The sequence below is a fragment of the Mollisia scopiformis genome (assembly GCF_001500285.1).
Source record: "Mollisia scopiformis unplaced genomic scaffold LY89scaffold_14, whole genome shotgun sequence".
NCBI lineage: Eukaryota > Fungi > Ascomycota > Leotiomycetes > Helotiales > Mollisiaceae > Mollisia > Mollisia scopiformis.
Genome location: NW_017263594.1, coordinates 955447 through 975565, shown reverse-complemented (window position 1 = coordinate 975565; position 20119 = coordinate 955447). Strand labels below are relative to the sequence as shown.

General features: G+C 47.8%; 6 protein-coding genes across 6 annotated transcripts; 4 read left to right on the top strand and 2 right to left on the bottom strand.

Moving 5' to 3' along the window:
- The first annotated feature begins 4238 nt into the window (after positions 1-4238).
- Positions 4239-5244, top strand: LY89DRAFT_99574 (uncharacterized protein). Its single transcript, XM_018223567.1, has 2 exons — positions 4239-4249; positions 4317-5244. The coding sequence occupies exon 2, from the start codon at positions 4498-4500 to the stop codon at positions 5143-5145; it is 648 nt and encodes a 215-aa protein (XP_018070301.1). The 5' UTR covers positions 4239-4249; positions 4317-4497; the 3' UTR covers positions 5146-5244.
- On the top strand, positions 5226-7932 carry LY89DRAFT_648016 (uncharacterized protein; the record flags this gene model as incomplete). The annotated part of the gene is made up of 7 exons (XM_018211987.1): positions 5226-5362; positions 5394-5460; positions 5512-5746; positions 5796-5963; positions 6011-6189; positions 6236-6910; positions 6971-7932. Exons 1-7 carry the CDS (start codon positions 5237-5239, stop codon positions 7930-7932), a joined length of 2412 nt encoding a protein of 803 aa, XP_018070300.1. The 5' UTR covers positions 5226-5236.
- Positions 7933-9673: 1741 nt separating this feature from the next.
- On the top strand, positions 9674-12606 carry LY89DRAFT_719618 (MFS general substrate transporter; the record flags this gene model as incomplete). The annotated part of the gene is made up of 2 exons (XM_018218508.1): positions 9674-9775; positions 9889-12606. The coding sequence occupies 2 exons, from the start codon at positions 9674-9676 to the stop codon at positions 12337-12339; spliced, it is 2553 nt and encodes an 850-aa protein (XP_018070299.1). The 3' UTR covers positions 12340-12606.
- Positions 12607-13502: 896 nt separating this feature from the next.
- LY89DRAFT_719617 (pfkB family kinase) lies at positions 13503-14876 on the bottom strand. Its single transcript, XM_018218507.1, has 3 exons — positions 14762-14876; positions 14515-14709; positions 13503-14454 (listed from the first exon to the last, which is right to left on the bottom strand). Exons 1-3 carry the CDS (start codon positions 14868-14870, stop codon positions 13700-13702), a joined length of 1059 nt encoding a protein of 352 aa, XP_018070298.1. The 5' UTR covers positions 14871-14876; the 3' UTR covers positions 13503-13699.
- A 1787-nt stretch (positions 14877-16663) lies between these two features.
- On the top strand, positions 16664-17086 carry LY89DRAFT_542666 (uncharacterized protein; the record flags this gene model as incomplete). The annotated part of the gene is made up of 1 exon (XM_018208200.1): positions 16664-17086. A coding segment is annotated over one exon (423 nt), but the record flags the coding sequence as incomplete, so codon positions are not given.
- Positions 17087-17909: 823 nt separating this feature from the next.
- LY89DRAFT_99541 (uncharacterized protein) lies at positions 17910-18884 on the bottom strand. Its single transcript, XM_018223566.1, has one exon. It carries the CDS (start codon positions 18630-18632, stop codon positions 17949-17951), a length of 684 nt encoding a protein of 227 aa, XP_018070296.1. The 5' UTR covers positions 18633-18884; the 3' UTR covers positions 17910-17948.
- Positions 18885-20119: the final 1235 nt, after the last annotated feature.

Sequence of the window (20119 nt, the reverse complement as noted above, 5' to 3'; positions counted from 1 at the left end):
CAGTTACCCGGCTTACACCAGCTCAGCAATAAAACTAACTTGTTCTTGTGTAGATGCATCAAGGCAATTATACTATTAACACATTTCTTGCCATCAACCTCATTACTATTGACAACATCGACAACTCACACAAATCAATAAATTAACCTGCCAACTTCCTCATATCATGCATAAAGTAACCTTCCAACCACATGAAGCCGTCCCAACTACCCGGCTCACACCACCTCAACAATAACGGGAACTCGTTCTTGTGCAGATACGGAAGAGAAAGTTCTTGGGGATGCTGCGACGTTTATATGCCCAGTGAATGTTCGCCTTAGGCGCTAAGGCGCTAAGGCGACATTTCAACGTGAGATTGTTTGCCCTTGTCCAAAGCGCCAGTATTCGCCTAAGGCGCCAATGTCATGATACGACTCTCCGGACTAACAATTTTTTTTAAAAAACCCGATATATAGTGAATTTATTTAAAACTAATTGGACGGATTTTATTAGCGTGAAGACGGAGGGTATATAATCCGGCCTCCGGCCTCCGTCCTCCGTCTTCCTTAGATAACTTTCAAAAGACTCCATGGAGTCACATTGGGGTGTTGGTGTGTGGAGTCAGGTGTGTGGAGCCGGGTGTGTGGAGCCGGGGACGTGGAGCCAGGGACGTGGAGTAAAGTATAGAATTCTAAAGTGTATTAGATTGTGGTGTTAAAGTTGCTTAGATGTAATTACAAGTTGTTGATAGCAAAAGATTTAATAATAATAAAAAGTTTATTAATAATAAGATTATTTGCCCTTGTCTAAAGCGCTGAATCTTCGCCTAAGGCGCCAATGCCATAATACGACTTTCTAGAGTCAAATTGTTTGCCTTTGTCTAAAGCGTTGAATGTCCGCCTTAGGCGCCAAGGCGATGAGACGACTTTTCGACGTGAGATTGTTTACCATTCTCTAAATGCTGGATGTTCGCCTGAGGTGCTAAGGCGGTTCGACTTTCCACACGAAGATTCTTCATCACTATATAAACCCTCGACATAGCAGAGAAATCTTAACATTACAAAACGGTTTCGACAGAACGCGAATATTTCGTGGTGTGCCGGGAGAACGATTCTGTACGGGTTTGAGATCATTAAGTTGGGAAATCAAGCACAGAGGAGTCTTCGTTCTAAATCAAAAGCTAGCGATAAAGCACCGGGCTTAGTTCTACTGTTTCTATCAACGCGTTGGAGAGGAGTTGATGGAAGAAAGAAATTGGAGCGAGAAGGGCGACGATTTATCGTTTTTCGGAGGGTGCTATTGAGAGGAAACATAGACCATCAGTCGTTGAGAAGGAGTGTATAGGAGGTGAAACTCGTTTCAGAAAGTGAATAGAAGAATTTTCCTTTAACATGCTTTGGTGGGCTCAAGAGGTGAATTAACCAGCTCAAAGATTTGATACATTATTAAGAAAAAGGTATATAAAGCAATAATGTGGTTTTGGTTTTCAGAACTGTAGATAATTATTAAGTAACTGCTACTAGCACTCTTTAGAGCATGAATTGTGATATAACAGATAAAGACACCCAGAACACTATATTGTGAACACAGAAAGTGCAAATAGTCTTTCAGGGCGAAATCTGGTCTAGGATAACATAGTAGTTGACAACAAACAAAAAGTCAACAATAACAAAAGTTATACAATATTCGATACGGCCAAGGTCTAAATAGGTTTTAAATTCTTTAACGTAGTTAAATAAAAAAAAAAGGAAAATAATTGACGAGCCCCGATTTTATAGCTAAAACTGCCCCAATTCGGGAAAAAAAAATATAGTGATTAACAACAAACAAAAAATCAACAACAAAAGTTGTGCAACATTCGTCACACACGGCCAAAGTCTAAATATTCTTTAATTCTTCAATATAATTAAATAAGAATAGTTAACGAGCTCCGATTTTATAGCTAGAGCTGCCCCACTTCGGGCGAGAAAGGCATGTCGTCCGAAACAGTGAATCGAGAATATAGTCACGGATCTCACTTGGAAATATGAGGTGTGGAAAAGCACGGAAATTCACTGACTATTTTAAGAATTCACCATAGAGCGTGTAGCCTTAGCTAGGAATTGTCCAACTAATTATCGAACACTAGATAAGAAAGGTGACTGAGCGTAATGCCGGTCAATTACTGGAGCTTGAGAAATATCCGAGCATGACATGGAACAATAGTGTTGCAAGCCGAGTGGTACGGATCGAACGTTTGAATATTCTAAAGAAAATACCGTACCAAATGCATGCCCAAAATCTCACTTAAGCATATGCCACATCACAGCAAACAGCTGAACACCAAGTACCTCGGTGCCCATCCACCTCAACTCCGGAGACGAATCAACACCCAATCGCAACTACACTCGTTGTACCTACCTACCAGCTTCCATCCTCCCCACACCACATCGTCTGATACACGACAGTACCTGCACGACAACACCTCACCCCTCGTCCAGTCCCTGCATACCACCCACCAAGCTCGGCTCTTCAGTTTCACCGAATCCTGCATACTGTGCTCCTTCTGGAAAATCTTCCCCAGATTCCTTCCTTCCATTCCATTCCATTCCGCGCTCCTGCCTTGAGCTTACTTCGAAAAGGTACACCACAGCACAGCACAATTTAGCACATCGGCATATCTCCCCACAAGGGCCGTCGGAAATCCCCTCTTTCGGCGATATACCTCTTCCTGGTAAATACCGCGATTACATTCTTGTCTTCCTTCCACACTAGACTAAGAAAAACCAGATGCGGATTTCCGAGCGAGCGAGCGAGCGGTACGCGATCTACCCGCCGTGGCGATCTCTTGACTCGGCCGAAATGGAGTTTGAGATTTTTTTATTTATCAAAAGAGTCATTATTCTGGAATTGGGGACGGGAGGTTTGGGTCCGAGAGGTAGGTAGACGAGAGGAAGCAGCAGCAGCACCACGTTGCGAATTGCGGGGGAAGGACCAGCTAGCTAAGTCGCTAGCTGGGATGGGTTCGGTTTCATGGGAGATGCGAGGTGAGATGCGAGGAGAGAGGAGACGAGACGAGGGTAATTTCAGCATTTAGATTCCCATGTCAGGAGGGCAGGGCAGGGCGTTCCGGTGGGGGGAGATGCGAGATACATATAGATGAAAAAAGAGTGGAAATTGCCGAGGTTTAAGGTTGTGCGCCATCGTGGACAGTACCGTTGTTGGAAAAGGGAGCAATTTACTTGGTACTTATATGAGAGGGATTGTTTAATGCGACTTCGTTGTTGTGGGAGAGAGGATGCGATTTGCTGTTGGTGATGGGCAATGTGGACGACGCGTTTGAGGTGTCTTTTCTAGAAGAGTGATGGAAGGTTCTGAGGGATATTCTAGGGGTGAGTGCGGGGAGGGGTGTTCACTTCTCGCTTATTTTTGAGTGTTTAGGGGTGAGACTAGAGCAGAGTGAGGAACCTCGAACGAACATCGTCCGTCATCATCTTCGAGGAGGAACGGTGTTTGGGGTTTAAAATTCAGGGTCTACACGACGTGTTTTCGAACCCTAATTGATCGCTGCTTATTCGCTCGATCGGGAAGTTCATGTGGATGATGATGGAAGTGGGAAGTGGGAAGAGAGGTGAGATGTGAGAAAAAGGTTATCTCTGTTTTCTCCTCATTGTAACCTTCCTGTTCGTGATACCGCGTCGGCGTCGAGTCCGGCATTTGCGGACATGCGCGCCAATCAAGGTATACTGAACTACTCTTTGTACAGATACATACAGGTTTGCTCACGAAAACATGGACCTGTCAGGCTGATTACGGCGTCCTGGACGGTCGACGATCGAGGTGAACCATGTTCGGATGCCTCTAGATTCAGCTCCCTTTGCCATGCGGTGGAGGTGAGCAGGGTGAAGCCACAGCGGCTCCTCTCTCTTGTGACTTGCAAATTGGCCAGCGGCGGCGCCGGTAGGGGTTTATATTAACTGTCGCCGCACACCTCATCACTCGATGTACATGTACAGGAACCTGGACCTGTCACAGGCGCTTGTTGTTCGGATCGCAGGCACGATAGGGTACAGTACGAGTGGGTCGGTCGCCTACAGTAGTGAGTGAGTCTTGAAATCTTCCCTTCCTCAGCGGTCAGGACGGTCAGCAAAACATCCTTACCTGTCGCGTGCATCAACGGATTGCTGCTGCTGCTGAGTTTTGATACAGTATTTTTCTGGCTTCTGCGATCCCAGTTCCCAGCTTTCCAGACCGTCTTCAACCATGGTTTCGGAGACTCGGTTCAGATTAGGCATGTCCCCCGCAAGGTACACACCTTGCATGGTGGTGAGCATGATTGATTAATTATTTCTTTTCAGGTTTTATCAATCATAATCTGATGTTTGCGTCTGGTCTGGTCTGGTCTGGTCTCCTCTCCATCATCCGCGGACTGTATGTCAAATCTTACGCTGTGTCAGCATCACTTTACCTCTGAAGTGGACTAACCTACTGTCCTGCGGACCCACGAGCTGGTGAGGAAGACGATCAACCGCTGGATCGATGCTCCCTAATCCTAGCCTTGCATGCCAAAGCACTCACAACCCACTCCACTACTGTCTCCCCGCAATCTCGAATCGAACAAATTCAGCGTTTCTTCTGACTCTTCTGGCACTTTGCCGCCTCCGTCTATTTCTTCTCCCAAGATCGAATCTTGTTGTTAATATCTATCTACCTACCGACGGTACTGTACATCTCAACTACAGAAAATTGCCTAAGGGTCTACGCATCATTGAAACACTGCTTCGCTTCAGTCAACTTACCCTACGAACCGAGGTACTTTTGTACATACATGTCGAACCACCGAACGGCACCCAGATTTTCAACCGCCATTTCTGTCAACTGATCAGTGGAGCAGAAAAAAAAGCTGGGGCAGGAGTTCCAGTTCGGTGCAGGACGGTCCGGCGATTGGTGTCTATCACGTCCACTTCGACCCCAAAAATCCACCACTTTGCTCCAGACTGCAGCTCTCATTTGATCTCCCGCACGCCTCTCTCTCTATCTTCACGATATCGGCACAGGTACAGTACAGCAGCAGCAGCTCCTGGTCCAATATCTTATTGCAAAGCCAAAGAAGCAGCAGCAGCAGCAGCATCCGCGATTCTGGCCGACGGAATGCGCCCGGCGCTCTCATTCGTCTTTATGATGTGACGATCCTATTTGCTCGATACACCCCTCACTCTCCCGCCGCCATCGACGTTTGGTTTTTCCTCTCGCGCTCGCCTGCTGGAGTCCGAACATCATGTCCGCGAGGCTCCCGCAAGTTGGCATCGAACGACTTCCCGCACGTCGCATGAGCAACGAACCGCGAGAATCAATGAATTGCAAATCCTGTCGCAAACGGAAGGTCAGTTGGCCCGCCCACGGAGTTCTTCCGCGCCTCTGATAATTTTTCCTAGATCAAGTGCAATCGGTTGCGACCGACTTGTGAGGCCTGTCAGGTCTTCCAGTGCCCGTGTATATATGGTATGCTGTAATGATCGCTGGGGGGCGCCAATGACTGATTTTTGGGCGTAGATGCGGTGCCGAAGAAGAGAGGGCCCAAGACGGATGTGTTGGAAGCGTTGTTGAAGAGGGTTGATGGGTTGGAGAGGAGGTTGAAGGATGAGAAGAAGTCGCATTCGTCGAATAATGAGGGGGAGTCGGCTGCAGACAAAGAAAGTTCAAATGGCGATGCGAAACCAAAACGACCTCAACTCGACACAACAACAGTGGCTTCTGAGACAGCTGTCTATTCTCCCACTCCTATAAGGTAGATATTTTACTTTTCTGCAAGGCTAAGTAAATACTGATGCTTGTAGTGAACCTTCTCCGCCGGCTGTCCAGCCTGATGTTCTACTCGATACATACTTCACCCGGTGCCATAGTAAGCCATATCATATCCTCGACGAAACGAGTACGCGACAACGAATCCAATTGAATCAAATACCAACGTATCTTCTGTTTGCGATCTATGCCGTCAGCGCCAGGTACATTGAAGCGAATATAGGTTGGAGATCTTAGCTGATGTTTGCAGGTATACGGCGCATCCCAATGGATATCATGCAGCGGTACGGCTGAGTGAGGATTATGCTCTGAGGGCGAGGACAGAATTGGATATCGATGACCCATCCATTGAATGCTTGCAAGCATTGCTTCTACTCAGAATTGCATTTACGGCGGCAGGGAAGGGAAAGAAGGCTTATATGATGCTAGGTAGATCAAGCCATTCTTTGGAAGTGCAATTGCTAACTTTTCACAGCAAGTGGAATTGGAATGGCAGTAGCTCTCGAATTACATCGAGAATTCGACCTCAACACTAGGGTAACACCAGTAGAAAGGGAAATGCGAAGACGGTTATTCTGGACTTGCTATCTCATGGATCGATTTACAGCATGCGGATCAAAACGCCCATCATTAATAGCCGACAAATCGATATTATTACGCCTCCCATCATGGTCACCGAATCCAGCAGCATTGCCTATTGAAGGAGAGTTCTTCCAAAACGGATCGAACCTACAATACCATTCTGGAACGGGCAAGAAAAGCCAAGGAAGTAGCGGCATGCTCATTGATATTGTACGAATCCTGGGCATCACAAATCGATACCTAGCAGCTGGAGGTGTAAAAGGGGATAGTCATTTCCCTTGGCACTCATTATCGAATCTTTCCAAGATCAGACAGGATCTCGATATTTGGGCGTCTGGGACACAGGATGTCTTTTCTTCCGTTGATGCTCTGTTTGGCCAACCAGATAGCACGACTCTTGTTTTGAGCAAGCTCATTTATCATCTGATCCATTGTCTGATCTACAGACCCTTTCTTCCTATCGATTTGGCAGAGCTTGCTGGGACGGGTCAACACCAATCATGGCAAATCGAAGCCACGAATCTCTGTTTCCTACACGCCAACGCCATTGCAGAATTAGTCGAACTAGGTACTTCCCTCCATCCCTCTCCTTTTCCTCACTCACTTACTTACAATATCTTCCTCACAGGCAAACAATCCGCCTCAATAGAATGGCCCGCCTTCGTCGGCTACTGCATCTGCACCGCCGGCACCGTCCACGTCCACGGCACACACTACAAACCCATCACCTCGCCCTCCTCCCCCACCGAAGTATTCTCCACCTCCTCCGAATTCCTGTCCCGCGAGATGCAGCAGCTCTCCGAGCTCCGGTACGCGTGGTCCTCGGTACAGCACCAGCGCGAAACTTTACAGACCATCTACAGTTGTCATTCCGAGCTCGTCAAGAACCTCGCTTCGAACCCGATGCGCTACTCCCCTGTTTTCCATCTCGAGGATTTCTTCGATCGGTATGCGGAGTTGGGCATCGGCGGCATCGATGGTGCGAATGTAAGTTTTTGCGACGTGAGGATGGAGGGTTTGACGGAGGGGTTTATGGGGCATGATCTCTATGCTCCTAGGGGCAGTAATGCATCCTCTGGGGACTCTGTCGCGAGTAAACGCAAACCATCAACGACATCAGCTGCTCGAAAAAAACACATCGATCTCAAACTCTCGCACCGGATTCCGGCGACAGATCAAGGGCTGGGACAGCAGCAACAGTTAATGGACCCCACGACGCCGTTCCCTGTGAATGGAAACGGAGGCATGCCGGATCTAGCGCATACCCCGTTCTCGCCGCCGTCGTCGGCGTCGTATCATCATCAGTTTCCCGGGATGGGCCAGCAGCAACAGCCGGCGGATAGCTATGATCCGATGTTTGGCATGCCCCAGATGGGGTTCTCGTACTCGACGACGCCGAATCCTAATGGGATGAATGGGGGAGGGGGACCGGGGGAGGGAATGACGCCTGGGGGAGAGAGTACGGGGACGGGCGGGACGGAGGGGGAGAAGGATCCGTTTTTGAGTTTGTTGGAGCAGTTGGCGGAGAATGAACATTCGAGGGGTGGGCCGAGTGAGTTGGATTTCTTTTTGAGTGGGGGGAATGGGTAGGGAGGGAGGGAGGGAGTGGGTGAAGGAGGGGGCTGTAAAATGTGGAAGGAGAGGAAGGCATTTGGAATGTAGGAGTTTTTGTTTGGGTGGTTATGATGGTATGATTGTTTGTTGTTGTTGATATATGTTCATAGCAGCAGGGCATGGTGTTTTGGAGGCTTGGATGGATCACGGGAAGGGATTTGCTTAGGTAGGTAGGCATTTATTGTATAAAATTTACTGTGGATGAGGATTGATACCTAAGTCTTCTTCATTTCTGGGTGTATCACTTTTAGGTTCTTTCTCTCATCAATGTATCTCTCATCCCAATTCGACCCTGGAATTATTCTCCTCCCTTCTTCACACTCTTTTCATCCCTGCAACTCATTCACCACCCTCCAATCCCATCGTTTACACTATCCCATTATTTTTCCACCCTTCCCCAATCCTCGCATTCGACCCTACTCACTTTTCCATACTTACACAAACGAATGCCTAAACTTCAAGGACATTCCATCACATCCCCAGGCACAAAAAAAAGCCTCAACCACGTGAGCGGCATAAACGCGGGACAGCCCTCGAAGGATTCGAGCCAACCCCGCATGACGAAAAGGTGGGTGAAAATGGGGAGTAAGGTTAAGTCGGCCCGAGAATTGACGCCTCGCCGTATCGCTCTGCAGAGAAGATCTGTGAGTGATAGGAATGATAGGTTACATGGTGAATATCTCGCTGTTACGTCGCACACTGTCTTTCTTTCCTTTTTTGGGGTTTTGGTTGACGGTGGGAGAGGGCATAAGGATGCGAGATGAGTAGGGAGGGATTGATTGATTGATTGCGTAGTTAAGGGAAATGAACAGCGTTTTACATTCTTGACGTCGCTTATCTTCGGGTTCGGACCCATTACGAGCACGACACTCGAGTCGAGACCCCTTTTCTATCCCTACCTATCCAAGTATAGTTCCTCTCTCTCATCTCATTACAGAAACTCAGAAGTGATTACCTCACACACCCCTTTTTACCGAGAACAACCGACTCGTGCTGCAGAATAATTAAGCGAATGACGTCCAGACCTGCATCTCGAGTCAGGATTTGACTTTTTTTTGCCTCCACTATAGGCCAAGGGAGCGAATGGGCTTCCTTACCTTCAGATACCGACCCCGGATCCGACGATTTATTCGCGCCAAGGATGGGCTGGGCTAGCCAGTTTGTTGGGTCGAGTCGGGGTAGCACGCTAGCTAGGTTTGCTTGATGGTATGGTGAAGAAGATTCTTTCTTTCGTTGCTGCGTCCCGTTCCCCGTGTTTGAAATCGTGCACGCTTCAGATGTTCTTTGACTGAGTGAGAGTGAGGGAGATTCCGAAACGAACGCAAAAGCTGAGGATCGGATCTTGAGGCATTCGGGGTCTGATCTGGCTAGGGTTGGGTTGGTGCTCGCACGGTTCATTCATTGTCTAGGGGAAGGAACGAGCGAGGAAGAAAGGAAGGAAGGAAGGACTCGAGACGAAGAGAGTGCTGTGCCTGATTCTTCTAACCTGAGCCTTTCGAGACAGAAAGTCTCAGACGCATACGATTAACTTTCGAGCCATTGGACACATTTCACCCTATTGTTCTCCCAGGCCCATCGACGATACAGCTTTATATTCTACCCTGCAACCACGATTCTTTTGGATTCTCCTTGATGGCGACTTGGATAAGGAGACAACCATGAATATTACCTCGACCATAGGAGAAAATTGAAGTGAAGTAGGACGATAAAACTTCCGATGTCTACGACGGTCAATGGACATGCCTCCCGTGGCGAGGCGGTCCTCGTCGTTACGACCACGACCTTCGTTCTCGCGACTGTATTTGTGGTTTCTAGACTCGTGAGTCGGTTTGGGATCTTGAGGACCAGAACGGCGGACGATTGGGTTATGATCTTGGCTTGGGTTCGTGTGCTCCCTCTGCAGCCTGCAGACATGCGCTGATTGATTCACAGTTCATTGCTTTCGGATTATCGTTTACGATCGATTATGCGACTTCGAAAGGACTGGGTAGACATGATGTCGATATACCAGCATCATGGCAGTCTGCGTTGAGGAGAAGCGAATATGCCTTTACGATTCTATATAACCCTGCATTGATGGCAACCAAGACATCGATCCTGATATTCTACCTCCGCTTGTCGAAGAATACGCAGAATGTCCTTCGAATCGCTTCGTATGTTACACTTGCAGTGGTCAATGTCGCGGGCGTGGTTCTCACATTCATGAATGCGTTTCAATGCAGTCCGGTGAGTGCTGCATACGATCCAGCGCAGACGAGCAATCAGTGCATCTCTATTACGACTCTATACCTCTGTTCAGCACCCGTCAATATCATTACCGACCTTGCGATTTTGGTTCTCCCGATCCCAGTCCTCACCGGCGTGCGATTGCCTCAACGGCAGAAGACGATTTTGGTGTTCACGTTCGCGTTGGGTGTTTTCGTCACTATTGTTGATGTCATTCGCATTTACTATCTCCAGCAAGCTGTGGATAATCAAGTAGTGGCACACCAACAGCTTGGAACTGGGACGGACTTCGCCTGGAATGCAAGTACGGCTTTGATGTGGTCTGCTGTCGAGGTAAATGTGGGGATCATTTGTGCCTGTATCCCGACATTGAAGCCGCTCATAAAACGTATCTTGCCATCACTGATCACGGATCGCATCGGCTCTGGGACAGCGACAGATAAAACTATATCATTTTCGTCGCAAGTTCAAGGAGGATCCGGAAATAGTCATCAAATGGACCCTGTTGCCGCTCCGGTTCCATCTCTACCACCTGCTCATGAAGGTGCAGATCCAGAAGCTGAAATGGACATGATGGATTTCCTCACTACTCCTGGAATGCAGCCCGGTACGATGAACCGTTCGGAAACTGTGCATACTCAGAACACTGACAATACCGTCTATTTCGGCTTTGTCAACATGAGACGACCGAAGAGTATGCTCAAGACGAAGGATATGGAATCTTTCAAATACTGCACTATTGTTACGATCCTCTTCTTCCTTTGGGGCTTCTCATACGGACTTTTGAATACACTGAACGATGAAATCGCAAATATTGCTGGCGAGAGCACTGCAGAAAGACTAGGGCTCTCTACCGCTTATTTCGGGGCATACTTGTTTGGTGGGTTGACGATTGGCCAGTGGGTTCTTCGAAAAGCTGGATTCAAGGCGACTTTTATTGTTGGCCTTTGTATCTACGGTACAGGAACATTAATGTTCTGGCCTTCGGCAGTTTTGACATCTTTCCCTGGATTTATATTGTCTAACTTTGTGGCTGGACTCGGACTATCCATTCTGGAAGCGGCGGCAAACCCTTTCATTGCACTCTGTGGACCTAGCTATCATTCCGAATTTCGACTTCTACTTGCTCAGGGAGTGCAAGCTATTGCTTCGATCTTGAGTCAACTTCTAGCCCAGGACGTCCTCTTCGCGGCTATTGGACCTGACAATGTTGGACTCCTCGATGTTCAATGGGCTTATCTCGCAATCGCACTCTTCACTGTGATCTTAGCCTTATTCTTCTACTACATGCCTCTGCCAGAAGCCACAGATGCCGACCTCCAACAACAATCTGAGGACCTAGGTATTTACAAGGCGCAAACAATTCTCAGAGGCAAACTTCCCCTAATCTACACTACGCTCGCCCTTGCCATCTTCACAAACTTCGTCTATGTTGGTGGTCAAGAAGCACTGTCTGTTTGGTTCGGCGCTCTTCTGGATTCTGTCGAAGTAAAAGATGGAGGAGGTCTTACCCTATCAGTTGACAACTATACACTTGTCGGCCATGCAACATTCGCCTTCGGTCGCTTCTTCTTCGCTTTCCTCTGCCTCATCATTGCTCCTCGCATTCTTCTTCTAGTCAGCTTTATAGGCTGCATAATATTCGCCTGTCTTACCATGTCCCTCTCGTCAGGCGCCAATTCCGTCGCAGGTCCGGCACTTGTGTTCTTCTTCTTCGAAGGTCCGATCTTTCCACTCGTGTATGCCATCGGTCTGAGAGGTCTGGGGAGTTTCACGAAGTGGGGTGCGTCAATTCTCACTGCTGCGACGTCTGGAGGCGCTGTTTTCACTTGGGTTATGTTCGCAGTTCAGAACCTGGACAAGAAGAGTGTGGAGCACAGTTATTGTGTGATTGTTGCTCTGTACGCTTTCGGGATATTATATCCTATATACCTCAATTTCGTCCCGATGGCTAGACACCAAGTCGATCCTTCCAAAGACGACCACGGATTACCCATCGGGGATCGGAGAAGGAGTAGCAGTGGACGGGATTCACCGATCAGGAGATTCAGTCGGAGGTTTAGTACTATTTTCGAGATGATCAAGGTTCCCAAGGGAGGAAGGGAGAGCGAAGATGGGTTCGTGGAACATAGGGAGAGGAGGGGGAGCAAGAACTGATCTCTCTTCTTTCACCGTCTAGCGATTTAGCGAGCATTGGGTCGGTTGGCGTTTCAAGGCGTCGGGTATCCAGGCTTGGGGATTGCTTTTGGACTCTTTTTTTGTATATTTTATCGGGATTGGATATATGGGATGGGAAAATCACAGTCTCGGTCGAACAGTACTGTTGGTTTGGTTAATCGGCGTATGCGGTTTGTATCTTTTTGGGGAATGGGAATATGTTTATAGGAATCGGATGGACGGAGTGAATGGTGTATATATTTTATTATGAGCAACCTCGTCTGGTTTTCCATGTATTATCCAGACAATTCCCAGCTGAGGTTACATGTGTGATTGAACTCTAAATCATCGCCTATCTCATCTCTCTTATTGTTCTTCTTTTCTATATCCGAACACCTCCCCAAATCAAAATCATTAGTTAAACTTGAGCCATAGTTTGTCTCTAATCTTCATCGCCCCTCTCTCTCCTTTCCTTTTGACATCCCTCGATTCCAAAGTCCTATACCGGTATTCTGCCTCTTTTCTGTAGTCTATGTACTTTTTATCTTACATCTACATATTCCCCAAGCCTGCGCTAGGCGCTCAATCAAGTCAGACGCTCATCATCTAAAGAGGATCTTTTCTCTGATTGTCCTATCTTTCTTTTATTAGGATGTTTCGCAAGCTAGAGTCTGGCATTAGTATCAGCAATTCTTTTTTTTTTCTCACTACTACACTCCTTGTTCTGAAATTTTCCTTCTTTAAACGTTAAGTTCCGGTTGGGTTTCGGCTCAGCTAATTAATGATTAGTGATGGAAATGGTTCATGTGTTTTTGATATTGTCATGCATGGGTTCGATTTTGAGGATGAGTTTTGTTTCCTGGAAGAGTTCTCGCCAAAGTTATGACATGTTGTCAATATGTAAATGTGTGGGCGCTATGTATCCTCATCGAGATCAATGTAATGTAATGTAATGTCAGTTAGGTATTTACGGACCATTCTGCACTCTTTCTTGATTCCGTGCCGCTGAATCAGCGCTGACCAGTTTGATACAGGTGCTGTGCGACGACGAGTCAATGAGTGGACAGGAGGGGAATTCGAGGAATGGGCAAACCCCAGCGAGAGAGAACGACGAGGACTAGCGAAGAAAAAGGAGAAGAAGTGGGAGATGCATTTTCTGATCTGCTCAATGAGAGTGAGCGTTATTCCCTGTGAAGTCCGTGCTCGGAATAACAGACTCGTTGATGTGAGACTATTCGAAAGTCGTCAACTGCTTCTACCCCAAACCCTAGAAATCACATCATTGATGTGCATGTTCTTCCAAGCCAGAGACAACATCAAGTCTTTCCTCAATCCAATACTCTAGCGGCGCCGGAAAGCATCACGAACGGCCCGACACTGATATCCTCAACCTCGACAAATACTCACCTAACCTCTCTCTAACCCCAACCCCATTCCACCTCTCCTCCCTCACCCTATCTTCCCCAACCCCAAGCGCAGGAAGACCAATCTGCTCCAACGCCAAACTCGCAGCAACAGCCCCATAACACGACGCCAGAACATCATCTCCCGTCTCCATCAATCCAACCGCAAACCCGCCCAAAAACGCATTCCCTGCCCCTGTCGGATCGATCACTTGACTCGAGTTATTATGAACATAGTACGGTGGCAACCAGATGAATTCTCCCCGCTGTCGACTGTAGACATAACATCCCTCCTGTCCAGCGCGAATTATCACAGTCCCTTGCCCCCGAGGCCCGATACCGCTTTCTAGACACTTGCTCGCCAGATGCTCGATGGTGGAGTGATCGAATTCATCCTCGGAGCGTAGATTTATGCTGAATAAAGCCGCTAGCTCGATATGATTCGGTGAGAATATATCAATCATTTTCATGGCCTCGAGAAAAGAAGCTAGGTTCTCTGGTACGCAGGACGGAGGTGCCGGTTCCCAGATAATTGTCGGCTGTTCTCCGATCCCGGACGAGCGGCGAAGATTGAGTAGGTCTTGAATTTGTGATTTTGTGTCGTTGGGACTAGATAATAGGTGTAGGAACGGGGTTGCCAGTAATGGTACGCTGCTCAGGAAATGGATCGGCTGAATATTCAGCGGTGAGGTTGTGTATCGGAATTTCTTCGCTGTGCAGAGTTTTACATTAGTCTATATAGCTTGGGGAAGAGAGAGGGAGAGAGACGTACGTCCAAACGTCGTATCGGCGTAAACCAGCTCTCCGCGCGTGGATCTCTGGCCCGTGACCGCAGTCTCGTGAAGCTGTATATCCCAGCTCTGAAGGAGCGCTCGGACTGAGGAGGGGAAGTCGGAGCCGGTTCGGATCAGCCATCCTAGTTGGTGTGAGAGCGGTGGTGCGAGGAAGAGGCGGGCGCCGAGGATACCTGGATTTCGAGGTTAGGGAGGTGGTTAGGGGGTGGAGGAGGAAGCGCTTACACCATGCTCCTGAGCCGCCGATTATGTCGGTTCTTGGGGGTTGGTTGGGGAGATGGATTGCGTCTAAGACGAGCATGCCGAGGGTTGTGAAGAGTGGGTGTGGTTCCATTGTTAGGTGGGCTAGGTAGTGGAAGGAAGGAATGCAGAGATCTTGATCACGATCATATGCCCAGGTGGTGATATGCCTGGATCGGATGAGTCAGAACCTGGGGTTAGAAAATAAATTCGATTCACGGAATGCACAGTTTTCAAAATTCAATTTCGTGGTGCTAGTCACCTTGAACAGATATCGGTACTGGTACTCAGTCGTATCAAGAGAATCCTCCACCGAATGTTCTTAGATATTTTGCTTCTTTTCAACCTGAAGACCCGAAACTACCCCTGAAAGTTTAGCGAGCTTCCTAAACCTTTTTCTATTTGCACAACGACCTCTCCATCGGTGAAATTCGTGGCTGATTTTGCAACAAATTAAATCTATACCTAATATATTTCAATGAGAAAGAAGAATAGCTTTTTAATAAGTTAGGACTTTAATTTAATTAGAAACAAACTATGCAATAGTATGCAATGCTGTGATACAAGCCATTTTGGTGATCTCGAGTGCCAAAATCGGCCAGGAATTTCACAGATGGAGAGAACGATTATCATCGACTTCATCGTTCCCTGAACAACTCATTCAACAAATACAAATCTTTTCGGAAATAAAAATGTGTAATTTCCATTTTCCCTCCCATGAAAACTTTGGCAAAAAGGAACTTACAAAGCGAAATGCGTTCGTGAAGGGGGTGGTCGCTCTTCCGGCTTGGCAACACATCATTGGAGTAACCTTATTTTGACATCCCGATCGTTTTCAACATTGATGTAGCATTGGTGTTTCGAGACTGTCGGCACCCATGCGATTTGTGAGCCTGGGGCTTTTTTATGCTCGCACAGACTGGAGAAAAGTTTATCGGCCTTTCGAAACGGAAAGTCGAAGCTTAATTCCGAGGACTGGAGAAGTAATGGTTGGGAACGAGTTCTTGTCGAACGTAGAGCAGTCCGTATTCTTTTGTCGATTGAGTGATGGACGAATACTGTTGGCTACTTTGAGTTTCACATCGAGAAGTCTTGATTTGGAGAACATCTGGCTTGCCCATCACTTCTTGGGAACTTTCTTAGTCGTAACAAGCATTCGAGCACCTGCATTAGTGTTGCACAATCTCTGCATCCGTCCTCTTGTTCTCTTTCATACCCAACCACGAACCCAAATCTCGCAAGGCCATCGTGATTGGACCCACCTCTCAAAAAGAGTTCATCACTTCACACACCACACTCCAAAGGTATGTTCTTGCCGAAAGTATCTTCATCACTGCCCTCTGAATTCCTTCTGAGATCCTTAAGATTGGACGCTTCCCCGCCAAGCAGGAATAGAGTTGTCTTCGAACCACCACCTCTCCAGCACCGTCTCAACCTCACTCCTGTAGAGTAACTTTATCCTCTTCATGCATACACAATAACCTTTCTCGGCATTCTCTTGAGGAAAAGGCTTGTACTTAATATTCTGTATCCCGTCTTCTGGTGCGCCCTTGCTGCTCTTCCAGTCCCGTTCTCTAGATTGGTTGATCCATTCAGATCCACTCCTTCATTTCTAGTTTTCTATCTACTATCTCATTCTTTACGAGAACTTCACAACTTTGTATATACTATCCTGAAGAAGTCGGCATCATGCACGCCCCCACACTCCTTCTCCTACTCTTCACCATCCTCTCCCTCTCCGCGCCAACCCTCCCCATCATCGAAGCCGACCAACTGGCCGCAACACCCACGACAGAAGAAGGCGCCTCCCCCGCCCAACCAGCCGCTTCATCAACCTCCACCAAACCCTCTGCCTCAGGCGGAAAAGGCAGCGGCTCCTCAAACTCCACCTCCTCAACCGGAGCAACTTGCGACTCCGCCGTAATGGCCCTGGCCTCCGGCATCCAATCCAACATCGACGACCAAAACAACGAACTCACGACCGTCACGGCCCTGGGCAACGTGCTAGCCCAGAACCCGCTCGACTCGACGCTTTACTCCGCCACGCAATCTAGTCTTCTCGGATTCGTGACCAAGGGGATTGCGATCCGGCAAAACAATCAGAAGATTGCGCCGGCGGGGAACCCAGCTATCGCGGGACTGGCGACGGTGGCGATAGCGCAGATGACGGAGTTGAACCTTACGATGAGTTTGGCGGTGCCGGCGAGTGGGAGTGTAGATGTGGGGACGGCGAATAAGACGGTTGAGGCGCTGAAGGGTGACTTTAAGGGCGGGATTGTGCAGAATATGAAGAATTTGGCGGCGGTAAGTTCTCTTTTCACTTTTTATTGATAGAAGAGAACATGACTGATGTGTGAATGTAGGCTATGACTAATTGTACTGCTCCGGCGACGGGGGCGGGGAAGAATGTAGTGATGTCGTTGTTGTGAAGAGAATGAGAAGGGGTGGTGGGGAATGAAGTGTGTGGTGCTGTGCATCGCCGCTTCGGGGGTTGTATATATAATGCATGGAGCAGGTTAGAGACTTTTATGTCTTAATGAATTTTGTAAATCACGAGTCACATTGCATGGGTACTTTTGATATTGCAGTGCAAGAGATTGCTATTCGGAAATCAACGCAAGGTACAGACAGGTTCGAGACTTTGGGCCGTCACAGATAGAATGTTAGCCCTGTAAAACTCAGGGTACATAGCCCATCTCTTCTTGACGAGACTTTTGCGGAACCTTTTCCTTCTCCGGAAGCTCATTACCGTCTTCATAGACAGTATTCCAGTCCTTCCACTCCAAGGCACCCTCTTCACCCAATGGCCGAGTCTTGAACTTCGAAGGAGGACACAATGTCTTCAGCAGCTCATCCTTGATCTCCTCGAGCTTCAAAGCGAGCGGGATTCCTGGACCCTCCTTCTGAGTTTGCCTCAAACACCCAAACTTCGGATATTTAAAGCCCCGTAGTGCAAGACATCTAATGAAATCTCGTCGATACATTGATTTCTCTGGGTTCGGATTGTCGGCTGGAGAGCCAGTCCAAAGCAGATTTGAGTCCAGCTGCAAGCATCGGCCCATCGGAGACCAGATGCAGGAGACGCATGATATGCTTGGCTTCTCCTCGTCGTTGTGCAGCATGGCTCCGGAAACGAGATCAAAGCTCTTGTTCCAAGCATTACAAATCTCCTCTACCGAACATTAGCTTCTTCCTCTGCATCAAGCATATATACACAACGTACCCATGATCGAAGTCGACAACGGCCAATGCTCCGGAATTCAGGAAATTCCGCACTCTGAAATAACATCCAAGAAGCCCCGGCAGCAAAGCACTCCGTCAAATCAGGATGCTCTCTGAAGATCCACCCCACCAACATCATAAGCTGGCTCTCGTAGGTCGACGTAGGCTTGTACATCTTCTTCCGAAGGGATTGATCCAAACGCTTGCAAATCACCTCCACCTTCCCACCGCAATGCCTGTCGACCCAACCCGCAATCCAAGGATACAACAAGTCCCCACACACGTACTTATTGCACAGAATGGCCAAGTCGACCAGGAGATCCTTCGAAGGCGCAAACTCTTCGATGCCCTTGAGCTTGAGGTGCGCAATGCGCAGCAGAACGAGCAAAGCTGCGGGGTCGTCGTCGCTGAAGTCGTGCTCGAGTACCTTCTCTGTGGATGTGGACCAGGGGGGAAAGAGGAAGTTCTTCCAGACGGGGCTGGCGAGGACGAGGGCGTGAGAGGAGACGTGGGCATAGGCAAGCGTGTCGTCGGGGGTGTTGATGAGGAGGCGGACGTCGGAGGGTGTGAATGTGAATTCGGGGGGTGATGGGAGGGGATAGTCGTCGTCGTCGTTTTCTGAGCAGAAAGACATGATTGAGAAGTTGAGAATGAGGTTGTTGGGTGCGTTCGAGATTGTATTTGGTTGCGGTTGATGAAGAGGTTGTGGGGTTGCGGAAGAAGATTGATTTTTGATGGCGGAAAATGGAGGTGGAAGAAGATGGAAAAAGATCTGTGGGATTACGATCCTACGTACTCGCGCTCAAGCCAGGATTAACACGCCAATGAAGATGCGTTAGCGGCTAGACAAGTGCTAAAAGAATGTTGGCCGCGTGATGCCAGGTCATTACGCTTGCTGATATACGTATACTGGGGAAGCCGCCGCTAGTATTTCATTTTTTCAACAACATTTAGCACCTCTCGACATTACTTAACAGATTGCCAGAGACTAGTCTCCATGCTCATACTTCTCACTAACGAGTAAGATCAGGGGCCTCCCTCTATCAAAACGAACCGCAGATCTCAACCCCATACGCCCAAGCCGTAAGGCAAAGATCCTGCCGAACATCGAAACCCAAAACTTGGATTAAAGATTCCAACCTATACGTCTTTACAACTCATACAAAATGAACTCAATAAAACAATCCATGTTCTCATTCGCCATCACCAACTCCTCGCTCAACCCTCCTATTCCCCTGCTCTCTAGGACAAAACTCCAAGAGAATAAATAGAGGACTTCGACTATATCGTCCTCACGCGCCAAGAACAAACCCTGTCGACACATACCTGTTCCGAAGCACCTCTATGAATCTGAGGTGGATGATTGAAAATAGAGTACATATTGCATATCTATTTGTAGCCAGCCACAGCTCTCCAAACTCATGACTGCAACTTATAGTATTGCAGTCTTGAGTATGGCTTCTTATTATCAGTTTTGAGAGCTTTGAAGTGCAATACACCTAGCTAGAGTTATAGTTGAGGAACGGAAAGGGTTTTGATTAGTTGCTCAGTGGGTGGAGTTGAGGGGAAACATTAGACCAGTGAAGCTGAATCCGATTATTCGAGCTATAACTGTTTTGGGAACTATGATACTACCATTGCTTGCTACTGCAGACTACGTGGAATATATGTCATCTCTCAATCCATGCTTTAAAAAATATTCCAAGGCCATATGTCTCCAGCTAGGTGATTTACTTATTTTACACACGAAGTAAAAGAACCCCTAAATTTTAACCCCTCAATCTACATCTAAACTACTGCCCCTCTAGGAGGTCGGCCGCTTGTATGTACAGACAGAGGAGAACAATGCAAAAGAGCTCTGTCCGGTTTCGCTTAAATTAACAATCTTCGATAACAAACAAAACAAACAAGCGGCCGCACACGGACACGCTAGTTTGTGGGACATTAGCAGATTTTCAGAGCTAAAATTGTTTGCTTCCTTTTAGATAGACAAGTCAACTACAATAATTTCCCCCACAACTCTACTCTACGAGCATTGACTTTGCTGAAACCTCCGGACTCGTGCACCAGCGAATCACAGTTTAATCCCAGCTCCCCCAATAACGGACAAAGAGTACCAAA